The sequence below is a fragment of the Eumetopias jubatus genome, unplaced genomic scaffold (genome assembly GCF_037043125.1).
Source record: "Eumetopias jubatus isolate StellerSeaLion01/CBP00866 unplaced genomic scaffold, mEumJub1_p1.0 scaffold_8, whole genome shotgun sequence".
Classification (NCBI taxonomy): Eukaryota; Metazoa; Chordata; class Mammalia; order Carnivora; family Otariidae; genus Eumetopias; species Eumetopias jubatus.
The window spans coordinates 49,152,671-49,175,695 of NW_028274814.1; the positions used below are offsets into that span (position 1 = coordinate 49,152,671).

General features: G+C 35.4%; 1 protein-coding gene and 1 non-coding gene across 2 annotated transcripts in view; both read right to left on the minus strand.

Annotated features, from left to right (window-relative positions):
• The window catches only part of LRP6 (LDL receptor related protein 6), a 169,064-nt gene that overhangs the window by 125,953 nt on the left and 20,086 nt on the right, over positions 1 to 23,025 (minus strand). The window contains exon 2 of the mRNA XM_028119851.2: positions 19,328 to 19,721. Within this exon, the coding sequence (XP_027975652.1) occupies positions 19,328 to 19,721 (394 nt within the window). The remainder of the gene's footprint in view (positions 1 to 19,327; positions 19,722 to 23,025) is intronic.
• Positions 1,340 to 1,446, minus strand: LOC114221747 (U6 spliceosomal RNA). The gene has a single exon (XR_003611799.1). It is a non-coding gene; the product is annotated as a U6 spliceosomal RNA (small nuclear RNA).

Below are 23,025 nucleotides of genomic sequence, written 5' to 3' on the forward strand. Positions count from 1 at the left end.
TAACATCAGAGAACACCCAGTAAACACATAATAATAGAAGTAATATACACAACTCTAGGAAACACTAAGCAGTATTTCTAGGATAAATCTACATCAATTCAGAAAAAACATCAATTAAATCTCAATGATATTGTGACTGCATTTTCTGAACCCAAAATTATAGCTGACACAGTCCAACACCAAGATAAAGTATTTTAAATCATTCTCCCAGAAAATGTGGTAGGCATTCATGCCATTAGCTAAGCATAATACAAATTACAAAGATGCTCCAAGGTTTTTAAGAAGTTATTTCCCTAATTATTTTATTCAAGCCCTTCATTTCATCAAAAGAAAAAAAGAGGACCTGTATTTTCCCAAGCCCTTATATGGCACGCTATAGTCATTTATCTCAGCCTCCCACAAGGACTTGAAAACGGCCATTCTACAAATCCTGCCACAAACTGTTTAATTTAAAATTAGGTACAAGCATTACCTACACCAAAACTGTTTCTGTGTTTCCTCTTGGGAATGAAAGAGAAGCAAGCAGCATACCACATAAATTTAACAGTAATTTAAAGAAAGTTACAAATACTGCAAAATATAATCATTACTCTATGATCAAGGGTTATGTATTTGTTTGTATCAATACAAATCTCCCTCAGCAGAAATCATTCAACAATATGGTAATACACATGTTTGGACTTAGGACTCTCCCACATTCTGTGAGACGTGACAAATCCTAGAATACTTTTTAAACCAAATGCTGAAAATATTAACTACAACATACTTCTCTACTAGTCCTACCTTAATTATAAAAAAACTGTACATTAGCTCCAGGGCTGAAATTTTTACTTTTGATTGCTTTGAAGTTAATGAACTAAACTCATTTAAAATGTACACTGTATATTAAGTTAAATATGAGCTCATACTGATGTCTTCAGTTCATTCTAGCCTCCTCTCATTGTTTATCTGTAACTTCCCACTCCAACAGTAAGAAACCAGGTTCCCACCACATACCATCTATTTTATTTGTTTCATTCTAGTATGCAATCAGAATTGTTCATTGTACCTCTGTGGGAAGCAACACTGACAACTAGAGCACACTGCTTATGTGCAGTTCCTTTTGCCTTTAGTCTTGCAGGTTCCATGCATTTCCAAAGTTAATTAGGTCAGCACTTTTCCTCCCCAACTCTATCCAGTGAGATTCTTTCATAACTTCTAAGAGAATTAGATTCTTCTGTCTCAATCTGCAATATATCCTGGGATGCCCCAAACTCCTAAATGATTTTTCTAAACTTTGCATACATTAAGGTTCACTTTCTGAGGTAAAGATCTAGGGGTCTTTTTTTTTTTTTTCTTTTTTAATATGGAACGCTTCATGAATTTGTATGTCATCCTTGTGCAGGGGCCATGCTAATCTTCTCTGTATTGTTCCAATTTTAGTATATGTGCTGCCAAAGCGAGCACAAGATCTAGGGGTCTTGACAAATGTACAGTGTGCTTTTTTATGACGCTTCTCATCTTCTATAAATATAAAACATCTTACAAACGATTTTACCACTCATACTTCAGGCAAACACACACATTTCCAAAGCCATCTTCAATTCTACTAAACAGGATACAGATTTACATGTTTGTAGTCTTATCTCCATGCACATACTACTTTTTTCACAATCTCTGAGGAGACTCATTTGAGAAAACTTTGCTTCCAGATTACTAACAGTTGTCTGCTCCTGATTAGGCTTCGAATAAAACAATGTTACAGTTACATAAGAAAACAGATTTCATCTTATTTTACAACCAAGTTTTTTTTTTTAAAGATTTTATTTATTTGACAGAGAGAGACACAGCGAGAGAGGGAACACAAGCAGAGGGAGTGGGAGAGGGAGAAGCAGGCTTCCTGCGGAGCCAGGAGCCCAAAACCGGGCTTGATCCCAAGGACCCTGGGATCATGACCTGAGCTGAAGGCAGACATTTAACAACTGAGCCACCCAGGCGCCCCTACAACCAAGTTTTGAGAGTTTCACTTACACTTCTATCATTAATAAAGAAACGAAAGCTTATAGACAGTTACGAATTCATTTTACTGATTTCACTTCCACTTTGGTCTTCCTATATATAAACTGAGATGATGTAGATTCACTTACTCAGCTCAGTCTCACTATAAAGATTTTTAAACAAGGCCAGTCTAGTCCAAACAGTATCTGCTTACTGTAGATAAACTATTTTAATAAATAACAGTATTATTAGATCCAATACCAATGGTTCAAGGAATTTGACTGAGGGTATAAATAAGAGTATATAGGTTCTATTCCTGAAAGCCTGCCCCAATCCAGATAAAAACCTTTGAATATTCCCAGAACTCATCTATCAAAATTAAAATTCCAGACTATACTATGTAAGATCCTTCTAGTTAATAGATATATTAGTCTTTTCCCATACTTCATATATTCAGATTTTCAATGCAAAAAGTAACAGTCCAGCATGCAAGCAGTTGAGAAGCCATCACTCCATTCTAACAAGCAAAAACCTGAACAAACTGAAAAGTCAACAATTCTAAGATCCATCAGAGAAGTAGGGTTACAAAGCAAATTGCTGCCCTCAAAACTGGAGACTATATTTGACTTGCAAGAGGCTTAGTGTGGACACATCTGAAAGTTAAAAATTCCAGAGGGAACCAGTCATGAGGGGGCCCTCACACTTTTGTAAGTTTTACCTCCAAGAACTCTACCAGGTCCTCACAATGAAGATCAATGAAAAATCACCTCATGCTTCCAGCAGCGGGAAGAATAAGCTAGCCATTTTTAAATACATCAGCACATTTTATTCTTCTTAACAAGGCCTGTCCTCAAGAAAAACAATTTTACCAGAGCCTAACCAGTTGGGATTTTATCAGGGCCTAAGTGATCTAAGGGAAGGGAATTCCCCAACTCCAGCATCCTGCAGCCATCCTGCCCCACCAAGGGGGGTAAAACAAACTGAGAAGCATTTGTGAAGCTCACAACTCAGGAGCACAGGCTCACTAAAAGACTGAGACCTACTCACAGAATTATAGAATGCTTTTCCTCTTCCAACACCTCAACACATTGCTAAAGGCCTATTTACTACAATTCCTTTTACCAAGTATATCATGGCCAGCTTTCAACAAAAAATTATAAGGCATAACTAAAGGGAAAAAAATCTTGAAGAGACAGGGCAAGCATCAGAAACAGACTCAGATATGGTAGGGATGTTGGAATTATCAGAGTATGAATTTTAAACAACCATGATTAATATGCTAAGGACTCTAATGGAAAAGACAGGCAACGTATAAGAACAGATGAATAATATGACCATTGAGCTGGAAATTCTAAGCACCAAAAAAATGCTGGGGATCTAAAACACTGTAACAGAAACGAATGCCCTTTTATTTTTTTAAAGAGAAAAGTTTTACTTATTTATTTGTCAGAGAGAGAGAGAGGGTACAAGCAGGGGGAGCGGCAGGCAGAGGGAGAAGGGTAGAGGGAGAAGCAGGCTCCCCGCTGAGCAAGGAGGCCAAAGCGGGACTTGATCCCAGGACCCTGGGGTCATGACCTGAGCCAAAGGCAAATGCTTAACCGACTGAGCTACCCAGGTTTCCCAAATGAAGACCTTTAATGGACTCATTAGTAGGTGGGACACAGCTGAGGAAAGAATCTCTGCCCTTACAGATATATCCATAGAAACAGCCAAGGAGAAAAAAAGAAGGGGGGGTACGGGGTGGGAAACAGAACAGAATATCCAAGAACTGTGGAATAACTACAAAAGATATAACATATGCATGATGAGAATACCAGAAGGAAAAGAAAAAAAGGAATATTCGAAGCAGTGATAACTTAGAATTTCTCCAAATGTCAGATACCAATCCACAGATCCAAGAAGTTCACAAACAGCAAAGCAGCATAAATACAAAAAACCTAGGCATATCATATTCAAACTCTAGAAAATCAAAGATACAGAAAAAATCTTGGGGGAAAAAAAAACACCTCATATAGAGGTGCAAGGATAAGAATGACATCTGACTTCTCCTCAGAAACCATGTAAGCAAGGAGATTGGAGTAAAAAGATTGAGAGAGGTGAAAGAGGGAAAACCTACCAAGCTAGAATTCTGTACCCTGCAAAATTATTCTTCAAAAAGTGAAAAAAGATGTTCTCAAACAAAAATTGAGGGAATTTATTGCCTATAGACTTGTCTTGCAAGAAGTTCTGCAGAGAGAAGGAAAAATGATATAAGTAAGAAACTTAGGTCTACGTTAAAGAAAGGAAAAGCATTAGAGAAGGAATAAAGTGATTATGAAATAAAAACTTTTATTACAGAAGGGAGGAATTAGAAATATTTTGTTCCATTCAATTTTGCTGTGAACCAAAAACTGCTCTCAAAAAAAGTTTATTAAAAGAAAAAAAAAGACAAAGACAAAGACCGGTCTGTTTCAGTTTGCTGTTCTATAAAGCTTGGTGCTCATTTGTACTGGTCAGTAAGATTGGTACCAAATCCTCAATTGGTACATTTTCCCAAAGGCAGCTAAATTACGTATCCATAATTTATTTATCCATAATTTATTATGTATCCATAATAAATAAATGTTATTCCTAAAATTTAACAAGTGTCTCCAGTAATGCAATGACCTGACAGCAGAATGAGACTCTGTGCTTGGGTCTTCTCCACAGCAGTCACACAATATTTTTCCCTAGGCTTCAGGCTCAGAATCTGCCTTATCAGACTTTGTCCTTCTCCAAGGAGTGCAGTAAAATAGCAATTTTACTCCTAGAGAGTCAGGAGAGAAGCATTCATGGCACTCAAGGATGCATCAATGAAGCTGATCCAAAAGGAGTGGAAGCTACTGAGCCCTGCTGAGAGGACCCTATACAGGGATGTGATGTTGGAGAACTACAGCAGCTAATCTCAAGGATAGTACCATTTTGCAAACCCAAACTCATCATTCAGCATGAGGGGAGGAGAACAACCCTAGACAGAGAAAAGAAAGCATCTAATGGGATTTGTCCTCCAAAATTAGACAAAGTATCTTCTGTGTCCAATGTAGATAAAGAAGATTTACTCTGTAACTTGGGTTATGATTATCTGAGGACTTTATTTGGGCCACGTGAGGAGAAAAAGTTGAGTCACAGTATTTTAACTTTATCAAATGAATACCAATTTATATCCCTTAGTATAAGTGTAGTGCAAGACAAGACTAGCATGTTCTGCCCTCAAATATGCATAATCCAGACATGGTACAAAGACAAAATACCCCTACAAATGTAACAGACATCTAGGTACTAAAAGAAAGTAAAGGTCCATTCTATATGTCAGAAAGATTATCTGAACTAAAAAAATTACAAGTTTATAAAAGAGTTTTAAAAATTCCCCAGTAAATGGGACACCGGGGTGGCTCAAGCAGTTGGGCGTCCGACTCTTGATTTCAGCTCAGGTCATGATCTCCCAGTTGTGGGATTTAGCCCTGTGTTGGGCTCTGCACTGAGCAGGAAGTCTACTTCAGACTCTCTCCCTCTCTCTCTGCCCCTCCCCCTGCTTGCGTGCATATAAATAAAATAAATATATAAAATAAATAAATCTTAAAAAAAATAAATAATAAATAAATCTTAAAAAAAATTCCCAATAAACTTTAACTTTCCAATTTTTTCACATCAATTTATTATATACAGATAATTTGAAAACAAAATTGGATCCTTTAGGGATTTTTGTCATTTTTCAAAATAATTTTGACTTCGAAATTTCCAGAAACAGCTAGAGCTGCCAATACAAAGCATCATGGGGAGCAATGAATGTCAAATATGTCATCAAGAGTTATAGCTGCATCGGAAAGGGAAGGGAAAGCCATTTCCAGCACTAAAATATATAACATATACAAAGTCTGGCTGTAATCGTTAGGCTGCATAAGAGATTGTGAGAAATCAAGCGGGTTACGACAAAGGGCACCTGCTAAAAGCCTGAGTGACACACTAAAGTATCAGACTTAATAAAGAGCAATATTTAGGTGTTGATATTCTTAATACAGGATTAATCTTTAAAGGGAATTGGGCACCAGCCAATAAGAGAAAGTTGTAAACTTCTTATTTAAAGATCCACTAGTAGAATAAAACATCAGACTATAGCAGAGTAGAGATTTCAGGACGCAAGGGAAAAAAGAAGATTCCTGAGGAAAAAAACATCCTCCATATTCTCTGTTAGGATATGACATAAACATTTTGTTATTAGAATAAGGAATATTTGACACTGAGGCTTCAAATCTCCCCCTTAAATCAGAGACTTAAAAATTAAGACTACGAGGTTGAGGCACCTGGGTGGCTCGGCTGAGCATCCAACTCTTGGTTTCAGCTGAGGTCATTGGTCTAATGTCATGGGATCAAGCCCAGCGTAGGGATCCAGCCCAGTGTAGGGCTCTGCTTGGAGATTCTCTCCCTCTGCAACCCCTCACTCACACGTATGCTCTCTCTAATAAATAAGTAAATCTTAAAAAAGAAAAAATTAGACTACGAGGTAAACTCCTTGACTACATCACTATATCTTTCCAAAAATAAAAAATAATTAGGGTACACAGATTAAGGAGTAGGTTTGTTTTGGCTTACTTGTTTTGTTTGGGCACTTAACCTGGCTTAGAAACCTATGATAACCTAAAAGTACTTAACAGTAAAGTTGCTAAATTCAACTAGCCGTGTCATACATTCTGCAAAGGCTTTTTATCAGCATTATTTTTAAAAGCCAATTTCAGTATCCTTTAGGAAACAAAAGAGTGTTTGATAAATATGTCCTGTGGCTTCTCAAAAGCCAGGCTATACAGGCTCATATAGAAGAAATCTCTCTTCAGCAACAATTATTACTAACTCTCCAATTATGTGGTCTATTTGGCCCCTAATTTATTTTGGCTTCAATGGGTTCTATTTTGGCTTTGACTTAAGAGAAGATAAACATTCTTACTTGATACTGAAGAATTAGATATATATGGTTACAGCGCCAGTTTGCGATAGTATTCACATCTGCTATTCATCAAAAATCATGAACCAGTACCAGGTTGTTATATGCTGTTCACTAGTTTCCATACAAATGTAATTTTATTGTTGTATCTGGCCTGATATCCACTGCAATACTTTCTGGAAAATAAATTTTAAATGAAGTGAAGGGTAGAAGACAGAGGCTTTATTTTAATTAGGAAGTAATTATAGTAGGTAAAGAAAATATTAAGTTTTCAAAACATCAAACTGTCTTATGACAGAAAATAAAAATACCTCAACCAACAGACTACATTCCAGCCATTTTATACAAATTTATTTTATACAAATTTATTACATTCTAAAGCATATAATGTCTACAATTAGGCAAGGGTAAAATAATAAATTTTGCAAAATATTCACAAACCCCTCATCTAGTGTGTTACTCAATCTGAATCCAGTTTCCCCTAACAAAAATATTCAGAAATGTTCAGTTTCAATAAACCTAAACTGAAGGGATAAATTTTCACCCTTTACAAGATGTAATTACACACAATGGTGGCTAATTAAGAAAACATTTAGAATTGAGTCATAAAAATGAAGTGAACCAGATCTATAAATCACTTCATGATCCTTGAAGTTACTTATACAATCCTACCTATAATTAGAAGTCATTAATACACGTATTAGTAAGTATGAATAATGTTCAACTATCATGTACATACATCCACAGTAAGAAAAGGCAGTATTTAAAAACATAAAGTTAGAATTTCTATTTCTGATAATTTAGTAACAAAATAACCAGAAATCCCTCCTTTCACAAAACCTCTAGAACCACTGGTTAGTCTTTTTATTTGATTTATATACATTGCTATAGTCTGAATGTTTGTGTTCCCTCAAAATTCACAGGTTGAAATTCTAACGCTCTAAAGTGACAGTATTAGCATGTGGGGTCTTTGGGAGGTGCTTAGTCATAAGGACAGAGCTACAAAGCAAACCCTAAGCTGTTCCACCACGTGAGGACACAGCAAGAAGGCACCAGCTATGAACCAGGAAAGCGGCCCTTACCAGAAGGGGACCATGCTGGCATCCTAATCTCGGACTGCCCAGACTCCAGAACTGTGAGCAATAAATTTCTGTCATTATAAGCCACTCAGTTATGAGCTACTGGGTAGTATTTTGTTAAACAGCCCAAAAAGATTAAGACATACATATATACCAAATAAAAATATATCAACACTCTTAAATGTACAGCTAAAATATCAGAAAGTAGGAAAATCTCCAGAGAACGAAAAATGAACAGGGAGGTAAAAAGCAGTGCATGTTTGATGCTACAACAATCCTGTAGGATTTTCTCATCTCAGAAACTGAGGGACTTCTGTTTCGACAGCAAAACAGGGAAGAAGATAAAGCCTTGACACATAAGAACACTGTGTTAGAAGTAAGATTCTTGTGCAAAGCACAGACCCTTGGGGAGCAATGAAGTAGAAAAATTTGCCACTGGCAAAGAAAGGCAAAGAAGCTTTTCAGTCTTGGCCTAGGCTCTGAAAAGGTGGGAAAAAATCCCCAAAAATTCTGTAACCACAACACTGCCCTCACATAGGTTTAGAGTTTGAATTAATTCTCTGTACATGGTACAGGAACTTCTAACTCCAAAAATTAAATATAAAAAGTAATCTCTGCTTGAACGAGATGATAATATAGATGTACACATTTGTCAAAACTGCACGATTAAGGTCTGTGCATTTTACTGTATAGAAATTATACTTTAATTTAAAAATAAAAAAATAAAGTTGTTCCTGGAAACACCTCTAGGGTGCTTGGGCAGAAGCAAACTAAAACCTCTCTGGAGGAATATACACCCCCAAGAGGCCACTCAGGATTCTCAGACAACCCCTCTGAAGATCAGCTCATAATCCAAAACTATACGACATCTAAGGAAACAGTTCACCTTAAGCAAGAATCAGCAAATATAACAAAGAACAGAAGTGATTTTCTAAGAATTTCAGACAACTGAACAATCTGATAGAAATTATAAATATTTAAAATGATTAAAATGCATAAAAGATGGAATAAAAATACATGAGATAAAACAGTAACAAATATCTCTAATGAAATAATACAAAAAAATGATCCTCAGTGAGTGGTAAAACAATTAAGTGATAAGGAACTGGATATTGGTATGGTACAGAAGGATCATCCCACAAATTATTTACAGGATACAAGAGGAAAAACTCAACTTTATAATAAAGATATTAACTTTCACCATCTGAACCTACCGAACAATCTCAGTATCACTACAAGTAGGACAATACATTATATAGTTTCTGATGTGATGAATACAAAGTACTCAGTACTGTATTGCCTATGAAGCATTCGTGCAAAATACTGAATTTGTCACTTAAGTCTTCTATTCTAAATCTCATTTTATAAGAAATATAAAGGACAAAAATAAGTCAAACATCACAAGAATCTCTTAAAAATCCAAAATCTAAAACATTCTAATGGACAACTATAGAATCTTTCCCATAAGTCAACAGGATGAGAGGGAAAAAATGGTAGGGGGAGGGGTAGCAAGGGGATGCTGTTCTAGAGAAACTTAAGAGGTATAACCAAATACAACTTGTGAACCTTGTTTTGGATTCTGATTCAAACATACCAACCATAAAAGACATTTCTGAGACTATTTTGCATACCTGAATATAGACTGAATAATTTATAATATTAAAGAATTGTTCATTTTGGGGTGTGTGGAAGATAATGGTACTATGGTTATGAAAGAAAATGTTTTTCTCAGGGCTCCTGGGTGACTCAGTCATTAAGCGTCTGCCTTCAGCTCAGGTCATGGTCCCAGGGTCCTGGGATGGAGCCCCGCATCGGGCTCCCTGCTCGGCGGGAAGCCTGCTTCTCCCTCTCCCACTCCCCCTGCTTGTGTTCCCTCTCTCGCTGTGTCTCTCTCTGTCAAATAAATAAAATCTTAAAAAGTTTTTCTCTTTTAGAAATGTAAAATGAAGCATTCACAAATGAGAGATGACTGTGGGTTTGCTTTAAAATACCTGAGCTAACAAAACAGCCTAAATGTCTAAACATAAGAGAGTGGCTGAATAAACTATGGTACATTCATACAACAGAATACTACTATCATTGCAAAAAAGAATGAGAAAGAGATCTATGGAATGATATTCAGGATGTACTGTTAAGTAAAAAACAAAGAAAATGCAAAAGAGTACTTTAGTATGTTACCCTTTCATGTAAGAAAAAAGAGAATACAAGAAAACACTCATGTATTAGTTCATTTGCGCTATTTTCAAGAGGGAGGCGCCTGGGTGGCTCAGTCGTTAAGGCTGAGGTCATGATCCCAGGGTCCTGGGATTGAGCCCCACATCGGACTCCCTGCTCTCCCCACTCAGCAGGAAGCCTGCTTCTCCCTCTCCCACTCCCCCTGCTTGTGTTCCCTCTCTCGCTGTGTCTCTCTCTGTCAAATAAATAAATCTTAAAAAAAAAAAAGGTTTTCAAGAGGATAAAACCAAAAATTAATGAAAGTAAGGTATCTATAAATAAGAAGAAACAGATAAGAAAGAAAGGGAGAATAGGACCAGGGTAGAAGGGATGGGGAAGAAGGACACTACACAGAATATAACTTATGTCATCTCTAACTCTTAAAAACGTGGCAATTGTTTCACATAACTCCAATATAAACCAATACTTAAAATCAGCTAGGATATTGGGGGAGATATTCAAAATGAATACAAACTATGACAAATGTATTATAAATGAATAATATAGCCATGCAACAGATAAGAAATTACCTAAATAAATTTGGAAAACAGTGTTTCGACTCTGCAGATAGTAGTTTCATAGTATTGTATTCTAGACAGTAAATATGTTGCTCATAAGAGTATAGGCTGCACACAATATATGACAATATATTGTATATTTGATAAATATTTGATATTTATATTGATAAACCAGGTTTCTCACTATCAAAGAATTGACCAAAAAAGAAAAGGGACAAGACTATAATGTAATATTTTGGTGGTGGATTGGAACTGGATTATGATGGAGATACCCACATGAACTCATGTTTTTTTAATATATAGATAAGGATGAAAACACACAGCACTACGTGTATGTGTACACATCCATGTATTTCTTAACTATGTCTAGGGCTTAAAAGTAATGAAAACCGGGGCTCCTGAGTGGCTCAGTCGTTAAGCGTCTGCCTTCGGCTCAGGTCATGATCCCAGGGTCCTGGGATCAAGCCCTGCATTGGGCTCCCTGCTCGGCGGGAAGCCTGCTTCTCCCTCTCCCACTGCCTCTGCTTGTGTTCCCTCGTTCGCTGTGTCTCTCTCTGTCAAATAAATGAATAAAATCTTAAAAAAAAAAAAAAAAAAGGTAATGAAAACCTAGTAGCAAAGACCCCCACACCTAGCTTCCAAATCTTAGTTTCTAAATACCAATAAAAGGAGACAGAGCTCCTTGGAGGAATGGTTGATTCCAAGCATGAAGCAGAAAAAGGACGAGTCTGAAACATCTGCTGTCAGACCATAAAAAAAGTCCTTAAAAAATGATGAGGGCCTATCAAAAGGACCAGGAACAAACTTGAAGGAGTTCCCAATGGCCAAATCTGTGACAGCTTGAGCAAGAAATGATGACAATAATGGTCTATAATCTATAGAATAAAAGAAATGCCCATGAGTCTATACTAATATAAATAACAATATATAAATAAGTGCAAAGGACAAGACAGCTCTTCATTAAAGTAGAATTTAACTAAAAATACATGTGGGAGGAGCAATGGAACTAGAAAAATCACCATGTGGCAAACACCATAGCAATAACTGTTGCAGGCAAACACCATCAAAGAATGCTTAAATTAGTGGATAAAAGTATAATGAGAAACAAGATAATGGCATAACTTCCAATATTTATTACAAGGAAAAAATAGTAAACACAGTTTAAAAAAAAACTCTGGCAAACACTGTAAGTAAGTAATCAAATGTAACATCACCAGTATCCACATCATGTACACCCTGTTGATAATGATGTTCTGAGAAAAGCACATATCACTCCTGTGGTATTCTTGCCAAAAAAGTATAACCTTAATCAAATCATAAGAAAACATCAGACAAACCCAAAGTGGGAGACATTCTACAAAATGACTGACCAGTAATCTTCAAAAGGTCAAGGTTACATAGGCAAAAACTGCTAAAATGTCCCAGACAGGAAAGACGACAGAGATAACAACTAAATGCAATATGGGATCCTAGACCAGAAAAAGGACACTAGTAGGAAAATTGGAGAAATTTGAATATGATATACAGATAGTTAATAACTATATTGACATTGATTTCTTGGTCTAGATAACTGTTCTATGGTTAAATAAAATGTTAATATTAACAGATGCTGGGTGAAAATTATACTATGTATAGTATATTTCAGAACTATGTACTTTTATATTATTATCTATTTTATATCTATCTATATTATCTATCTTATTATCTATATTATCTTATATATATAATATATATGTACTATATTATAATCTATTTTATGTCTATTATCTATCTTATTATCTTACATCATCTTATATTAATTATATAAATATACATTATATAATATATATTATATTAAAGAACTATGTACTATTTTTCTAACTTTTTTGTAAGTCTAAAATTGATACATTATTTTCTCTACTTTCACGTAAGCTGACATTTTCTCATCATAAGTCTTTTAAATGAGGGGCACAAAAAACTTCTAGAAGAGCAAAATATAGTCACTGATATTAAAAATTCAATGGATTCATTAAACTGCAAAATTAAGCACACCTGAGGAAAGAATTAGTTATCTGGAAGACAAGTGAAAAAATAAACCACATACTAGCCAAGAGAGATAGATGATATGAAAGCAAGATTAAGAGGCATGGAGCACAAAATTAGACAGTCCATCGTACATCAAACAGGAGTTCCAAGGGAATATAAGGTTGATGAAGGAAAAGTAAGAAATAATGCATAATCTGTTTCTAGAACTACTGGATAACAATAATGATTAGATTCTACAAACACGAATTCTAAGCAGGATAAATAAAAATAGAGCCACATCTAGACACAGGGTAGGAAAAGCTGCAAAATATCAAAACCAGAAAACAACAACAGATAAAGTATTTACAAAGCGACAATAATTAGGAAATACCAGACTTCTCACGGCAACAAGAAAATCATAATACCCTCCAACAACAGTGAAAATAACTATCACCCAGATTCTATCATCAACTAATTATCATCCAAGAATGAGGGTAAATTAAATACATTTTCAGATGAAGACCAAGAGTTTACTATTAAGCAACTTTTGCTGAAGGAAATATTCAAGAACATACTTAAAGCAGAAGGAAACTGAACCCAAATGGATTAAGTGGCTGCAAAAAGCAATGGTAAAATAAGAAACGGATACAGTGAGTATATCTAAAAACAAAGAATTTACAAAATCCTCCTTTAAATAAAGCTATCATGTTGCATTTTTAAAGAAATTCAATTTGCAAAACAAAACACATTGCTTCAGCAAGATACTTTTCATGAAGAAAAAAGCACCAAATGTGGAATTGGAAAATCTCAACTAAGAATCTGGCTGTCTCTTATTTTAGCCAAGGCCTTGGTTTTCTTCAGCCACAAAGTGAAGGCATTTAGCTAAAAGATCCTCAAGATTCCCTATCAGTTCTAGGATTTAATCAATAGAAAATAGGCTTCCCCAGTTTACCAAGACATTTTTCAAAACTGTAAGTTGTTGAGAGTTTGGAGCAAGATCCTTCATACACAGAACCAGTGCTTTTAAAGCAAAGTCCAGTATGAAGCTTTATATTTTAGGATAATTGGCTATCTGCTTCTATGCAAAAGCTGTGGAAATGGATATAATCTCAGGGAAAGAATAAAGAAAATGATGTACTTTATTGAAACTGTTCCATATTTCAAGAGCTAATGAAGAAGGAAGGAAAGGGTGGTCCAAGTGGTAGAAAAACCAAACAGTATAAAAATCAGGAAGTCTTAAGAGAAAAATTTCTAAAAGGAATATAATATCAATATTAAACGCTGCAAAAAAAAATACTAAAGACAATCATTTTAGGGGCGCCTGGTGGTTCAATCGGTTGAGCGTCTGCCTTCGGCTTAGGTCATGATCCCAGCGTCCTGGGATCAAGCCCCGCGTTGGGCTCCCTGCTCAAGAGGAGTCGGCTTCTCCCTCTGCCTCTTGTGCGTGCGTGCTCTCTCTCTCTCTCTCTAATAAATAAATAAAATCTTAAAAAAAAAAAAAGACAACCATTTTATTCCTATTTCACAAATTAGCTATCTGGCAAACTCCTCCTCCCAAAATCTTAAAGGCTCAATAGCACAAATACTTGGTGCCAGTCAAAACTAATTTAACTACATTTCTAAAGAGCCAGTCACAGTGGAATACAGCAAGGGTACATAAGATCACCAAAATACAGAGAGCCAATACTCAGTTAAAGGTATCCTATTCTTGAATCTCACAAAATTTCATTCTTCTTTCTGCTAAGGCTGAATTAAAAGGTCAGTGCTGCAAGCAAGGAAAGCTTTTATTTAAAAAGCAAAGCTATTAAGAGACAGGGCTAGGTAAAGTCATTAGTTATACTACAAATATTCCCTTTCAATGTTCCTTCAATGAAAGTGGGCCTGGAGATATGGGACATAAAAAAATTTGACTACATTATTACAACTCAGTCTAAGGGTAATAGATATCACTAGATATAAAGAACTAAAAATTGGATGAGGGTTAAGATGTTTTTTAGGTAAAGGGAAAAACCCTACACTAACATTTGAGAATAAACATATATACACACACTTACTTATTCTTAAAAAATTGTTCGTTTGTTTGTTTTTCCATTTTCAAGGGCCTTGAACCATATCCCAGAGGCTGGTAAAGCCAAGCCACTAATCCAGACTTCCTGGATTAGTGGCTTTTCTAACACATTGCTCTTAAATTTGGGATAATCTCAAAAACCCCACCTCCAAACTATATTGAATCTATATAATCTGCCTGAAAGTAACTGGCTACAGTTTTCATTCTTCAAACAAAAAGAATCTTCTGACATTTTAAAGTATTTTCTAATTTACATCCAGTGGAAATCAGCAAACTGGTTTTAGGGGTCAAATAGCCATAAAAAAAGAGGTTGAGTATGATGACCTACACAATAAGGGCAGTAGAAACAAAATTTTAAGAATCTGTTCCACAGAAACACATTCTAAGTGTAGCATACCTAAATTAGGGACTTGTACAATGTCCATAATGTGTAAGTGTAAAATACAAATTTAAAAATCAATATACTTATTTAAACACCTCACTTTTTAAACTTAATTTCGAAACTAAAAGGAATCCTCATTTTAGAGATGAGAAAACTGAAGTCCAAAAGAATGAAGTGACTTGCTGGTAAATAAGAGAGCTAGATGTGACAAAAACAAGCTCTATTATCCTGATAACCTGAGTTGAAAAAACTAAAAATCTTAAATATGTTTTAAATAAACAACTATAATCAAAACCATACTGGGGTAGAATTCACGAGATAATGCTAAAATTTGTATTTGCTTAGAAAACACTTTCTCCTCTAACAAGGAAAACTAACAGGGAAAACTAACAGGATTATGAAAGAAAGTATAAGGTCCAGTCACTCAAAAAATATTTATTGAACACCGTTATGTGGTAGGAATGATTTTAGTCATCTGGAACACACCAGTGTAGAAAATACTTCTAAACATACTCAAGATATGACAATTATATGTATATAACTGTTAGGGAAATTATACATTATTTTTTCCATTGAGTTAGTTCTGCAAGCATTTTTAAAGCAGAACTTTAGTGTTATAAATATTATTCTTAAAGATGATAAAAATGTATTTTAAAAATAAGTATCTTTCAAAGCTGTTCCGTATGAATTCACTTCAGACTGAATCACTAAAGTTTAACTTTTTAAAAAAATATCCAAAAGAATTTGGAATAGGAACAGATCCTTAACAAACAAAAAACCCTTAAAACTACTTTATTTGTACCTGAAACAGCTGGCCCTCAACATCACTAAGAGTAGTACAGTCGTGGAACAGACTAAGAAACTCCACAGGTAGAGCAGCCAAACAGTCAGGAATTACCTCTTACCATAAGGGGACTGCTTCCTGTAACTATGGTTGTTCACTCCTGGAACAATTTCTGTACACATGTTTTCCTGTTCCTTATTCTGAATTCTACACTGCCATCACTGAAAAGAAAAAAAAATCTCAGACTAACAGAGGCCAAATTTAGGTAGGGAAATAAAAATCTTCCTTCAGTCTAAATGGACTGATTACACAAAGAACTCCATACATGCGAAAGCACACAGATGTCTGCACTAGTTCCCAGGGCTCAAACAATACCAGTCATTCAATAGCTTTCCTTTTACATAACCTGATGTGAGAGAGTTCAGTCAGCTCTTCTGAACCTTATAACCCAGGATACTGGAACTCTGATAAAGCCTACATTTTTCTTCAGCACTGTTTTCATGTACTTTCTCTGGAAAGTAAACTTCATTTCTCCCCGCAAAAATAAATCTGGAAATCATCTCTTCCGTTTGATAAGTGATATACTCCATCTAAAATTACTTTTCCAGTAAAACTACATAAATCTAAGATCAACACCGAAGACTGATAGAATATATTTTTAAATGCATGAGTTTAAAATATAATTTTACACTCTATCATGCAAAATACCAAAATGTATACCATTTGGCTGCATTCTATTTATTTTCAGTTGTGAAATTTTAAAAATAGCCATATGACACATAACTTTCCAAAAATTAAAAAAGATTTTAAGAAGAGGGGGGAGAGGGGAAATTTACACACATTCATACACATAAGCAACACGAACCACAACCATCAAAAATAATGAAAAAAGTATTTCACTGTTTGACCAAAACTTAAGGTCTCAGGAAAAATAGTGTTCACTGATCATCCCTTAGAAGCTTAAATAATACTACTTTCTACCTTCAAAGCACACTTTTATTGATTCTTCCAGTAATATTCTTGATCAGCTGAGTCTCTGGCAGGCAGTTTCTCACCTTCAATACTAGGAAGTTTCATGGGTAAACTAAAGCCACAGAAACGCTAATGCACACTTTTATTGATTCTTCCAGTAATATTCTTGATCAGCTGAGTCTCTGGCAGTTTCTCACCTTCAATACTGGGATGTTTCATGGGTAAACTAAAGCCACAGAAACTCTAATGTAGTTTTTAATAATATGGTAAACTTATTTCCTAAGACACTTATCAGACCTGACACCCAGAAGTAAAGCTCATTAGTTTAGGGCACGAAATGAGAATGATTCATTTAATCATTAGATGATTAGATCCTGAACAGTCAAGAATCACCTATAAATTCAGCTCCCTTGAATATGTACTATCATAAAATCATTATCACTTGTAGAAATGACTTAGATGCTACTCTGGAATTGTGGTAATCAAGCAATTTTATCCACCCATCCTCCTTAGGAGCTCTTGTGGCTCTTCCAATTCCCTTTAACACTCTTCCTCTCTCCACATACATACTATATAATACAAATAAACATGCTTTTGAAGAAGGAAAAGTTCTCTCGTCCAAGTTTATTGTCCTTAGACTGTAAATCCTTAAAGATAGTCCCCCTCTCTCCCCAACAAGAGTACAAAAAACAGAGCTCTGAACATACTACTTAAAAGACAGTTCGCTAAATTGCCATCATCGCCCTTACAGTTATAAGATTAAATTTGTCAAAAACAATTTTTCTAAGAAATATTTCTCTTGAGGCGCCTGGGTGGCTCAGTCGGTTAAGCGTTTGCCTTCGGCTCAGGTCATGATCCCGGCGTCCTGGGATCGAGCCCCACGCTCAGGGGGGAACCTGCTTCTCCATCTCCCTCTGCCTGCCTGTCTGCCTACTTGTGATCTCTCTCTGTCAAATAAACAAATAAAATCTTAGAAAAAAAAATTTCTCTTTTCTCCAAAGTACTATTCCCTAATGACCACTGAAAGCACCAAAACCCCGTGTTCTATAAAGCAGTAACCTCACAAACATTTCAATACTCTCTGCGACTCACAAACTTTGTTGGCAAAACACAGATTCCATTTCTCAAAAATATCTTGCAAGTTCTCAACAACCAAATTTTTCATCAGTACGGTTTACTGCATATCCAACATCTCTGACCTCCTCCTTGGGACAGTCAACCCTTTTTCCTACCACGAGAGCCACTATATTTTCTGATGCTTTATTAAGAGACCATCTGACTTTAGCAGATACTTCTTAACGTCCCTCTAAAAATATAATTTTTTATATATTATATAAATTATATATATGTGTGTTCCAGAACTTCTCACCCTAAAGTTTCACTACACTGTTGCCCACATTATCTTTCATGGACAGACAAATCTTTTAATTTTCCTACAACATGGCATCTTCTTTAAACTTTGTCACCAAATAAGGCCTGATATCAAGACAAAGGAACACATAAACCTTTCTTTCATTTTCCCCCACGTTCTATTACATACTATTAATCCACTCCCTTCTATAAATATGTTTTAAAGCATTCCAACATACTTGAAAGTCAAAGAAAACAAAGTGTTAAAATGGTTATTTGCAGGTTACTTATCTTTACATTTTAAACAATTATGAGTAACTCATTTCAGGTTAATGTTTAGTTATCTACCATGACAGACTCTGGCATAACAACATATTCAATAAACAAGTATCAAGGAATGGTATGTGGCAGAAGCGAAGCACAGTAACAAGCATGTGAGGACACAGTTCACATTTTCTAATGGGATTTACCCATAGCTTTAAGCTTCCCTTCTCATTAGAAATAAACCTTTACAGCAAATATATGCTTAACTAACTAGAAATGAGTTCTTTAACAACTTAATTTTTATTTTTCATTCAATACTGACATATTAAATAACACTTCAGAGTTTAATAAAAAGACACTAGTATAACAAAATGATTGCATATACACTAAAAGTTGTAAGATCGGTGAGATTTTTTATGTTGTCTTGAGCTATCAAGTACTTGTTAAGTCTTCATCCCTTCTCTGCCTTCTAATTATCCTCTCGTAATTATTAAATGCAGAAAACAGACCAAGAACTCTATGTATGGCTATCCCATAAGTGATGTGAGAAACACAATATTACAATATTTACAGAAACATCTTACTTTAAGACCACAACATAATTTCCCACGTTCAAGTCTACTTGACAAAGAAGCTCAAAGAATCTAAAATTTGGTTTTTGATCTTTCTTATCTCTTAGGGTTAGGGAGGGTTGTCTATGCTAGCGGACAGAAACCAGGAAACAGAGATGCAATAGGCTTTGTACATTGCACAAAACTTACCCACTTGAAGGATCTAAGGCAATAGCTCTGGGTTGATCCAACTCTTGCCAAAATAAAACTTTTCGTAAAGATCCATCTAAATTAGAAACTTCAATCCGATTTGTTTCAGAATCTGTCCAGTATAATTTTTCTCCAAGCCAATCACATGCCAGCCCATCAGGGGACAATAATCCAGAGACAACAACATTCTGTACACTCTCAGTTTTGTTAAACTCTGTTCGTTTAATGGCTTCTTCGCTGACATCACTCCAGTATATCAAGCCATGACCAAACACAAAGTCCACCGCAGCTGCATCCTCCAAGCCTCCAACTACAATCGTAGCATTCTCTTTGCCATTTGTAGCATCAACCAATCGCAAGTCCCGTCTGTTTGCATAAAGCAACAAAGGGGCCGCTAGAACAAAAAAAGAAAAATATGTAAGTAAAAAGAAAGGAAATGTAATGGTTCCTATAAACTCAGTTTCAAATCAGCATTAGTGAACAAATACTATCAAAAATAAGAGTAAATAAATCTTCTATAGAAGACTGTCTTAAAGTCTTCACAAACAAAATACTATTTTTGCAGCATTTAAATACAAAAAGTTGCAAGAGCAAAGAAATAATTCTACTAGGACAATCTTTTCTTATTAAAACAGTCTGTCGCATAATATTAAAAAGTTTGGCCATACCAAGAATTCACAAGGATATGGAGCGAGTGGAACACTCACACTCTACTCGGGGGAGCATGTAAATGGTGCAGCCACTTTGGAAAACAGTTTGACAGTTTCTTAAAAGGTTAAACATACATCCTAGCATATGATCCAGCCATTCCATGCCTAGGTATTTACTCAAGAGAAATAAAAGCATATGTCAATACAAAGACCTATACATAAATGTTCATAGCAGCTCATATGAAATAAGGCCAAACTGGAATCAACACAAACGTCATCAACAAACTAGTGGATGAACAAACTGTGATACATCCATACAATACAAAGAAATGAACTATTTGTACATGTAACATGGACTCTGATATAACATGTGAATCTCAAAATAATGCAGAGTGAAAGAAGTCAGATCAAAAAAAAGTACAGATTGAATGACTCCATTTATATAAAATTTTAGAAAATTCAAATTACTCTATTGTGACAGCAAGCAGATCAGTGGTTGTCTGGAGGTGGACAAAGAGGGTGAAGAAGAACAGGGATTATACAGAAAGATTATAAAGAGGCATGAGGAAACTTGTGGGTAATAGGTATATTATGTCTATGAGGATGGTTCGTGAGAGGTACATATATCAAAACTTATTAAATACACTTTCCATATGCACATTTTATTGTATTCTCAATTATATCTTAATAAACCTGTTAAATAAACAATCTGGCGGATAGTTCTTGACACAACTATTTTATTGTTTTACATTATCATCAGAATGACCTCTAAATAAGACCTAATATCAAAACTAAATATAAAGCCTATCCTAAAGAAGTAATATTAAACTTTGAGAAGGCTGAAGCTGTTAGGACTGAACTTGTATAAATTCTATGGTTTGAGGAGTTTTTAAGTATCTATTCCAAGTTCCTGACATCATTAGTAATTAAAGATCTAGAGTACAACTATCCAAAGGAACTTTCTCGGATGACAGAAATACACTCTCCACTGGGCAATACAGTATCCACTGGCCACATGCTAGGGAGCACTTAAAATGTGGCTAGTGTGACTAAGAAATCAAATCTTTAATTTTATTTAACCTTAATTCATTTAAATTTAAATAGACAAGCGATCATATTGAATAGCACAGATCTAAAGGCTGCGATGAAGAATACAAATGAGGGAAGGAAAAATGATGCCAGAGTTATGCAATAATGTACATAATCTTCTCTCATGATTACTAAACTAAAAGTCTAAAACTCTGTCATCCAAAGGCAATACCAAGTACCATTTAAAAGTAATCACTATCTCTTTTTTAAGAAATTAATTTCAAAAAAATTAAGGTCAAAAAAGTATAAAGAAAAAAAGTGATGTTCATCCAGTTTATGGATTATGGCTGCCAAGTGGTAGTCATCTACAAGTATAACATTAATTTCTCTACTACCTAAGCTTAAATCCATCTGTCTTAGTCAAAAACAAACAGGTAGATAGCTTTTTAAAAAAGTGACTAAGAGCCCTGTCTGCTTATTCTATATATCTAATACTGCTATTAGCAAATTGATAAATTTCCCTCACAGATTCACTTTTAACTAATTTCAAGGCTTCATTCATCACAATGATTTATCAGTACTCACAGTGTCTTATATTGAGCCCTTCATGCTATGAGCCAATTATAAAAATCAGGAAAAGGGTCTCTATTAGTTAAGGGCACAATGCTAAGTACTACACAGGGCTAAGCAACTGTCTGAGAGCACTTACAATTTAAAATCCAAGAGTGATAATAATCTAATATTTATTGAGCACCTTTCTTTATGGCACTATCCTTGGAAAACTGTGTACCAAATGTGTATGTGGCATCAGGTATTAGCTACATCTGTTAAGTCTGTTTATCACTTTCAAGTCAAACATTAATATTTCTACTGAACATTTAGTCTACAAAATCCAAAGAACCTTTCTGATCATTTAAGACCTCAAAAGCCTTCTAAGTACAAGGGGATAAAAAAAAAGGGTTGGGATGGGGGGGATAGGTTAACTTCTTTTAATTTAGCAGTACTATTTATTTATTTATTTAAGATTTTTATTTATTTGTTTGACACAGAGAGAGATAGCGAGAGCAGGAACACAAGCAGGGGGAGTGGGAGAGGGAGAAGCAGGCTTCCTGCCAAGCAGGGAGCCTGATGCGGGACTTGAACCCAGGACCCTGGGATCATGACCTGAGCTGAAGGCAGACGCTTAACAACTGAGCCACCCAGGCACCCCAGCAGTACTATTTATAATTAAGATTTCTAAGGGATTATTCGTAAGGGTGCCTGGCTGGCTCAGTCAGTACAGCATGTGACTCTTGATCTCGGTGTTGTGAGTTTGGAGCCCCATGTTGGGTGTGGAGATTACTTTAAAATCTTTTTTTTTTTTTTTAAATAAAGAAAGAACACCATGTAAACCTACCAACTATTAAAAGGAAATCCCAGGGTTCACCCTAACCACCCTTCTGATACTTGAATAACTTTCTACTATATTACAACCAATAGATATTGGTACCAATAGATATTCAGCAATATATTAAATGGGGTATCTGAAAGGTATAATTTGACTGGTAATATTGTTTTAATCTATGAAAGAAATACACTGGATCCACACACACACACCCCTAGTTATAGCATATATGCCATGCATTCCGTTAACTTCCATTCCAAAGAGCTTACCTTCTAACTTCCAAATAGCCAGATAACCCAAATATCTGCCAACATATCCCTTCAGTGGAACCTGCACAGGTGCTTAGGAATCCTCATTTTCCTTTATTAACTTCTACCAAACTTTCTCTAGTAGCCTTTCTAAACTTTTTCTGCTTTCCTGAAGACAAATTCCATGCTTTGAATCCTTCCATCTCAGATCATCTCCTAAAATAATCTCAGTGAGGCAGGGAGCAAGGTAAATGTCATTATCCCCAACATCTTAATTTAAACTTCTCAGAAATCTCTATATATCCCACCTATCCTCCTTTATCTTGTCCTCAGTCTCAAATGACAAGTTACTTTTTCTCCTTTATGGTTAAAGCAATACTTTGATTC